The sequence below is a fragment of the Carassius carassius genome, chromosome 11 (genome assembly GCF_963082965.1).
Source record: "Carassius carassius chromosome 11, fCarCar2.1, whole genome shotgun sequence".
Lineage (NCBI taxonomy): Eukaryota > Metazoa > Chordata > Actinopteri > Cypriniformes > Cyprinidae > Carassius > Carassius carassius.
Genome location: NC_081765.1, coordinates 900525 through 908919, shown reverse-complemented (window position 1 = coordinate 908919; position 8395 = coordinate 900525). Strand labels below are relative to the sequence as shown.

Genomic DNA, 8395 nt, shown 5'->3' with positions numbered 1-8395 from the left:
ACTTTGTAAAATTATTTCAGTGTGTATCAGTTTTTTTTTTAAATATATTTCCAGCACATTTTAACAAAGCCGTGCATAACCGTTTGGATTGATACATCATTTAAGAGATTTAAGTTCTGTGTAACACTGCAGCTCTCGGCCGCTTTCATCAGTGGTAAATCTGGACTTACCTGCACTCCCCAAGAGCATGGCACATTTCAGGAGCAAAATGTTGACAAAACGGTACATTTTGTTTATATATGACTTTTTTTTTTTTTAAAAACCACACACACAATAGCATGTCATAGTTTTAGCATTTCATGTTTTAATTTTGCATGTTTAATTCTTCATTCCAGCTGCACTCCAAATCTACAATATTCTGAAAACGTGCACAAAAAAAGTTTTAGGTTTTCCTTCCTCCCGCAAGAAAACAAAACAAAAAGAAATACAAATAAAATAAAAATAGAGAACATAACTATTACTCAAGCAGAGCAGAGAGGAAACTAGTGTTAATTCTAGAAAGTTCCTTCTAGTCATGTAATTGATCAGTAACTCAGTCGCATCATCGTATAAATGTCGATTGGGAATCCTCCAGTCTGGGCTCTACACCACAGGGTTAAACAAAAATATTCTCTCTCAAAGAAATATTTTCAACTCATCATTATAGCAGAAATGTCATTAATGCAGAAACTGCAGCATCTCCCATCCCTCCCTCTAACAAAATCTCCCAACTTCAGGATAAAGAAAAAAAGACAAAAATTGAGGAATGACACATTCAAACGTCCCCCCATTAAAAAAACCAAAAAAACACAAGTGACCTGAAACAGCTCAGACTCACATCGATCTGATGCAGAAAACAGAGCTTATTCTCGAAAGCTCATTTCTAGGATTTTAAAATCTGTAACTTCCTAGAGTTAAATTAAAATAAATAAATCTTTGATACAGGGAAAGCGGTCAACCTATCATTTGTAGTTGCTCTTTTTTATTTTTTTCTGTTTTTATAAGAAAAATCTGAGATAACAAAAACATGTACGTGTTTTCAGATTTTTCCACTTTCTCCACTGTCACTTCCATACGGTTATGTTAACTGACAAAATAGGCAAAGAAAATAGACATTAAAAACTGTACGCAAAGGGATTTTAAAAACATTTTCATGAAATAAATAAATAAAATACTTGTGTATATCCATGAAGCATAGCTTGGGGTGGGTGAAAGGAAAAGAGGGGTTGAAAATACTTGGTTTTCTTTTGCACTTCGAGAGCGTAATGTGATGGAGGAGAAAGGGGCGGACAGCATCAGTTTGCAGCCATTCCTGTCGCCTCGGATGAGAGCCTGAAATCACAAGAGAAGACGGCTCTTGAGCGGAGATGGAAACCAACACATGTCAGTGTCTGTGTGCTGCTGGTTACCGTGCGTTGATCAGGTACTCGGCCAGACTGATGCTGGCAGGTGAGCCGGTGATGGTGACCTGCCGGTCGCTCGAGCCCTCCACTGGATTGGCAATCTTGATCTGTGCCCCTGACATCTGACGAATCTCATTGATCTTGGCACCTTGACGGCCGATGATGCAGCCAATCAACTGTCAGGAAAACATTACCACTTTAGATAACCTTGCTATTTGAACAGATTGTAAAATGACATTTATTCCTGTGATGCTGCATTTTCAGTAGGGATGTAACGATTCACTCAACTCACGATTCAAGATCTTGATTTCATGATTCGATTCACTATTTATTTTTTTACAAACCGAGATTCAAGACGAATTATAAATGTGTCCTTTCATTATTGCTTGGACAAAATGCTGCAAGTTTCTTTGTGAAATTGAAATATAACACTAAAATATATAATATAGCTTTGCATATTATTGGTCTTTTGTTGGTTTTGAATGCTTCGATTGTCCTCTTTTGTAAGTGGCTTTGGATAAAAGCTTCTGTTAAATTACCAAATTTAAATAGACTGTAAATGTTAATAAAACTAAACTGCCACAAGTTGAATAGAGTTACACAAATAAAAAAAATCTCTTAATATAAACAAAATAAGGCTTTGTCTGTACTCTTTCCATTTAAAATGAGAGGCAACCACTCCATTTTAATCATGATCCAAACAAAGATGCTGTATACAGTACATGCAACAGGAGCAGTTTTAATCTAAATTAGATTGTATAAATTCAAAATTTGAAGCAAAAACAGAATTGTTTGACTTCAGTTTTGTGAAACTATACATAAGAATTATCTGCATGAAACAGAAACAGCAGACGAGCTGAACGAGACGCAGATCCACTCTCTGCCAGCAGGTGGAGCTTAAAGCGTTTCCTCGGTTACCGCTGTAAACAAAGCACTGATTAACACTGCGGCGGGTGGAGCTTAAAGCGTTTCCTCGGTTACCGCTGTAAACAAAGCACTGATGAACACTGCGGCGGGTGGAGCTTAAAGCGTTTCCTCGGTTACCGCTGTAAACAAAGCACCCATGAACACTGCGGCGGGTGGAGCTCAAAGCGTTTCCTCGGTTACCGCTGTAAACAAAGCACTGATGAACACTGTGGCGGGTGGAGCTTAAAGCGTTTCCTTGGTTACCGCTGTGAACAAAGCACTCATGAACACCGCAGGGGGTGGAGCTTAAAGCGTTTCCTTGGTTACCACTGTAAACAAAGCACTCAAGAAAACTGCGGCAGGTGGAGCTTAAAGCGTTTCCTTGGTTACCGCTGTAAACAAAGCACTCATGAACAGTGCAGTGGGAGGAGCTTAAAGCGTTTCCTTGGTTACCGCTGTAATGGTCCTAAGGTTGTGGCCTCAAAATACTATGATGTTCCCATGACCATGAATAAACATGTCCCTTCCCAGTCACCATACAAAAGAATGGCTTCTATTTGAAATAGAGATCATTTGTAATATAATAGATGTCTTTCCTGTCACTTTTGATCAAATGAATGTGTCTTGCTGGATAATAGTACTAACAATAAAGCCTTGTTATTAGGGGTGAGCCATATGAGCTAAAATTCATGTTTTACACTATCCAGGTGATATCAATATTATATTGCGATATAAGAAAAAATACAGTAAAAATAATTTTAACCTTATATCTAGAAAAAGTGAACGATTGGACATAGACCTGAAAAGTTTTTTTTATTGTGCCATTGTTTTTCTCAAAAGTGCAAACCATGAGGTAGACCTGTGTGAATTAAATAAAATAGTGTGTGTGTGTGTGTGTGTGTGTGTGTGTGTGTGTGTGTGTGAGAGAGTTGGTCAGTGGTTCCCAAAATCTGCCTGAAAAAAATCTGCAAAAAGAGGCAGCGGGCCAGGGGCCTGGCCTCTCTTTTTTTCTCTGGCCGCCTCTTTTTGTTTTTTGGAAAGTCTCTTATGCTCACCAAGGCTACATTTATTTATTAAGAATACAGTAAACACTAATATTGTGAATTATTTTCAGTTTATATGATCTATTTGAATGTTTTAACATACAGGCTACTGTATTTCTGTGATGCTCCGCTGTATTTTCAGCATCATTACTCTTCAGTGTCACATGATCTTCAGAAATCAGAATATAATATATAAAGAAACATTTCTAATTATTATCCATGTTGAAAACAGTTGTGCTGCTTGATATTTTTGAGCAAACTATTTTTCCACGATTCTCTTATGAATATTTGAAATGGTGGTTTGTGTCAGAGTTATTTAACCCAATATAACTCTGATTGATCTGCTGCAGCTGATAACAGAGCGCTCCAGCGGGTGCTGAGTCATGGCTGAGCTAATCAGGGCATTAATATTGTGTTTAATTACTTGCGGGACAGTTATACAGTGTGGTCTTCATCACCCTGCAGAGGTTTCTTTTGGAAAGTACATGATCCCTCTGTTTGTGAAGCACTGGGTCAGGTGATTAGCGCTCTATTAGTTTGGTCTGTTATGATGCTCTGTGTGTTTGATTACTAATGTCTGTGTAGCACACTAGGGGTCCCTGAAGATTTACAAGGGGTCACCAAGCTCACTCTAGTTTCAGGGTTACAAATAGGGATCAAACGGTTACAGTTTGTGGATAAACAGACGAAAGTCCCCACGGTCAGTACTGCCACTTAATATTTTGACTTATTAAAACAGTATTTGATTTCTGTGCGCATTATGATTAAACGCTGATTAAGTTTTTTGTTGGTATTTTCAGTAGTGATTATGGACTCATTGTTGCAGCCCTAATATTGTCAGATTTGTCTGTCCTGTCAGAAGCGTGTGGCAAACTCACGTCGTTAGGAATGGTCAGTTCATGAGAGCCTGTCTGTGCAGTAGCGTCCATACCAGCTGCAGAACAGAGAAACACAATCAGCCAATGAAAGGAGCAGACGCAGAGCAACCGTGTCTGAGAGAGGGATTTACCAGTGAAGCCTTGGCTGCTGGGGGCCAGAGGAAACGGACTCTGCTGCATCGCCAACTGGTGGAGTTTAGTGAGCTGCGGAGACAGAAAACAGCATGCCACGACACTGAAGATTTAACATGAGTAAGTGTTCTCCCAGAGGAAACACAAGAACGGTCTCTTACATCAGGCTGAGGAATGGCATGTTGTCCCTGCACCGCGTATGCCTGCAAAACACACGTCTGAGATGAGATCAAACACACACACACACACACACGTACTAGAGCTGCAGGTGGCATTAACACACACACACACACACACACCTGTCCTCCTGCGAAAATGACAGGCGATCCTGAGGGTTTGGGTCGGTAAGGGATGGTCACACCTTTGGGAGGCGACTGAAAGGAGAACAGAGGTATTGATGTGTTGTGGAGATGTGTGTGTGAATGGAGGGCAGAGAGTGTGTGTGTTTACCTCCAGCATGACCACACAGATCTGTTTGACACACTCGATGATGGACAGCGGGGTCCCGGCGATCGTGATGGCTCTCTCAGTAGAGTTAGGCAGCATGTCTCCAGCCACCTGGACCTGAGCTCCTGTCGACTACACACAGAAACACCGATGAACAGCCGCCTCCACACACAGTAAAGCGCTTCACTTCCTGCGCTCTCACCTCCCTGATCTCCTTGATCTTGCAGCCGCCCTTGCCGATGAGCGATCCGCACTGGCTGGCCGGCACCACGATCCTCAGCGTGACCGGGGGCTTGGAGGTGGCCGTGCTGTTGGACATGGAGCTGCTGATGTCCTGGAGCACATTATTAACATTTCATTTAAGTGAACCTAAAAACACTCTTCACATAATCCTGTATGCATAAACGATAAATTGAATATAGATTAATCGTCATTCAAGCTGCAGAAGTCAGTCAGCAAGCAGAGTCAATGACAAACTGCAGCAGGATTGACTTTAAAGCAGCGCTGTCTCTTTAAAATCTGATGCACATGACACACTTCTGATTTTCTCCCATCTCTTTATATTGGAGTAAATGTTAATATTACATTCACATGGACTACTTTCTAGTTCTTAGCAGAGGACCCAGGGTATCAAACCCAGCCGAATAGAATATAATTCATATGATAATATTGACGTCACTTAAGTGCACTAAAGCTTTGATCCGTGTCTGAAGGCATGTTTTGAGTGCCCAGAACCCCCTGGAGGAGCCCAGCGCTGAGGGGCTTTAACAGAAGAGCATGCTCCTGATGTGACGCTGTACCTCCTCCAGTTTCTCGATGATCATGGAGAAGGCTCTGAAGATGGCCGTGGTGGGGCCTGCGAGGGTGATGATGCGCTCGGGGCAGTTCCCTTCAGAGATGTTGATCCGAGCGCCGCTCTGCACAGAGACACCATCACTAACACATGAAGAAAAGCATCACCAGCACAGCTACACACACGCCTCGGAGCTCACCTCCTCTCGCATCTTCTTCACCGATTCACCTTTCTGTGAGACACAAACATGCAGGGATAAGTGCACTGGAATAATAAACCCGTGACAGCAGTATTAGTTCTGCTCATTTTCACTCTGCTAATACAATAATTCAAGGCAGTCTGATCCCAAATTTCCAATTCTTTTTAAATAAAAGCCACTGGTGCCCTCTGCAGGCATATGTTATAATGAGTAATGTAAACTGCTCTGTTGTTTAATACAGTAACAGTTTTGGTACAGATCTTTAAAAACCCACCTTTCCGATGATGCTGCCCACTTCTTTACCATGCATGAGCAGTCTGATGGTGAGCGTGACGTTCAGCCCTCCTTCAATCACACCAGAGTCCATGATGATCAACGAGACGAGCCCTGGATCTGTGCTCACGGGCGATCAACCTGTGCACACACACACAGAGAGAGAGAGAGAGAGAGAGACAGAGAGAGAGACAGAGAGAGAGAGACAGAGAGAGACAGAGAGAGAGACAGAGACACAGAGAGACAGAGAGAGAGAGAGAGAGACAGAGAGAGAGAGACAGAGAGAGAGAGAGACAGAGAGAGAGACAGAGAGAGAGAGAGACAGAGAGAGAGACAGAGAGAGAGAGACAGAGAGAGAGACAGAGAGAGACAGAGACACAGAGAGACAGAGAGAGAGAGAGACAGAGAGAGAGAGAGAGAGACAGAGAGAGAGAGACAGAGAGAGAGAGAGACAGAGAGAGAGACAGAGAGAGAGAGACAGAGAGAGAGACAGAGAGAGAGAGACAGAGACACAGAGAGAGAGAGAGAGACAGAGAGAGAGAGACAGAGACACAGAGAGAGAGAGAGAGACAGAGAGAGAGACAGAGAGAGAGAGAGAGAGAGAGAGAGAGAGAGAGAGAGAGAGAGACAGAGACACAGAGAGAGACAGAGAGAGAGAGAGAGAGAGACAGAGAGAGAGAGACAGAGAGAGACAGACACACACACAGAGAGAGACACACACACGGTCACTCCTCTACTATAACTATGTCAGTCATCTACAGAGTTCTTCATGATAAACACGCTACACATCACAAACCCGATGAAACACTCAATGAAGCGTAAACACGCCATTCATTTTCATCAGCAGGTTCTCCCGAAAAACAACATAAATACTCAGTTTAATCAACAGGCCATTAAGATAAATATGAAGCTAATTCCTGCTGCTCAAACGAGTTTGGTTTTAAATCGGCGGATTTTCTTTGTAAACACGCCATTTAACTCTTCGCGGGGCGAAGCTGCTTTAGCTCGTGTTTACTAGCTGCGTAACAGAGCCAGCGGACCGCTCTTTAATCGAAACGAGCCTATTTCGGCTGAATTCACGGCGTTTATTTGAGAACTTAAACAACGCAGTGTTGATCTTAACGATAAAATATCGAGTCAGATCGCAAGAGAGCAGCGGACGCTGATTAGCACGAGCGCTAGTGCTAGCGCGCTCCCGCGGCCTGCAGGCCCCTCGCGCTCATGAACGCACGAAACGCGGCAAAGTCTCACCTGACGCGCGCTCCGGGAAGGGGAGAGGGTTCGAGGGTCCGGAGGGTAAGAGGGGGAGGTTCGGGAGGGAGTTTTGAGAGGATTCGGGGAAGAGGGAAGACACGGCTGCGTGATCGAGCTCCACTCTTACAAAGACAACAAGATGTGTCCCGATCACCTCTCACCCACGACCTTTCTGACGTCACCGCGCACTGGCCCCGCCCCGCCCCGCGACGCACACTGCGCGCAGTACGTACTGAAGATGAATGAGCGACAGAACCATGTCTATGGACAGAACCGGGTGCGGATCGGGTCACAGGGTCAGAGGGAATAATGAACTCGGCCGTCTCTGGGTGTGAATGAATATGTGCTATCAGTATGAGTATGACAGGCACAATAATAATCAAAAGTTCAAAATCACTCTCAAGGACCTTCTCCTGGACTGTGCCCAGCTGGTGGAATGACCTCCCAATCTCTACCTGGGGCCGGATTCACCAAACATTCAAATCTTCTTTTTATTTTCTTACTTAAGAAAAAAGTTACAAATATTTTGTAAACCCCAAAATAAAAGAATATTCTTAAAAACCAATGTAAAAACTTCTTAAACTTAGGAGAACCTCAGACTTGTCTTAAATCCCAAATAGTAAGAATGATTTAATGAATGTATTGGGTTATCTCAAATCAGTAGTATTTAAGCATTACAGCAACACTAGCTACATATAATACACTGTAGGACTATTAACAGAGATGTGCACAAGTTTTCTGAAGTGACCTGAAGCCCTGAACGAGTTGAGACCCAAATGCTTTATTACCATGTCTTATGCACATCAAGACTTTCATGAGCATTAAAATCATTTGTATTAAATCAGCACTTAAAAAGCAAAATGCTGCTGCTTCAGGTATGTGTAACCTACAGTACATTTACATTTAATCATTTAGCAGACGCTTTTATCCAAAGCGACTTTTAAATGAGAACAACAGAAGCAGTCAGGTCAACAAGAGAACAACAACAGTATACAAGTGCCATGACAAGTCTCAGTTAGTCTAGTACAGAACATGAAGCCAGGCTATTTTTTTTTTTTTATATAAAATTAAAAGGCAAGAAAAGGAAA

General features: G+C 42.6%; 1 protein-coding gene across 4 annotated transcripts; it reads right to left on the bottom strand.

Annotated features, from left to right (window-relative positions):
• Nucleotides 1–284: 284 nt before the first annotated feature.
• Nucleotides 285–7502, bottom strand: LOC132152608 (poly(rC)-binding protein 2-like). 4 transcript variants are annotated; one of them, XM_059561361.1, is made up of 12 exons: nt 7305–7493; nt 6055–6194; nt 5781–5813; nt 5589–5705; nt 4991–5122; nt 4792–4920; nt 4641–4715; nt 4503–4544; nt 4341–4413; nt 4210–4265; nt 1389–1558; nt 285–1311 (listed from the first exon to the last, which is right to left on the bottom strand). In XM_059561361.1, the coding sequence occupies exons 2-12, from the start codon at nt 6145–6147 to the stop codon at nt 1275–1277; spliced, it is 957 nt and encodes a 318-aa protein (XP_059417344.1). In that variant the 5' UTR covers nt 6148–6194; nt 7305–7493; the 3' UTR covers nt 285–1274. The 4 variants fall into 4 exon arrangements, with proteins under 4 accessions (XP_059417344.1, XP_059417341.1, XP_059417342.1 ...); XM_059561358.1 differs by having other exon boundaries at nt 4503–4715; nt 7305–7499; XM_059561359.1 differs by having other exon boundaries at nt 4210–4413; nt 7305–7497.
• Nucleotides 7503–8395: the final 893 nt, after the last annotated feature.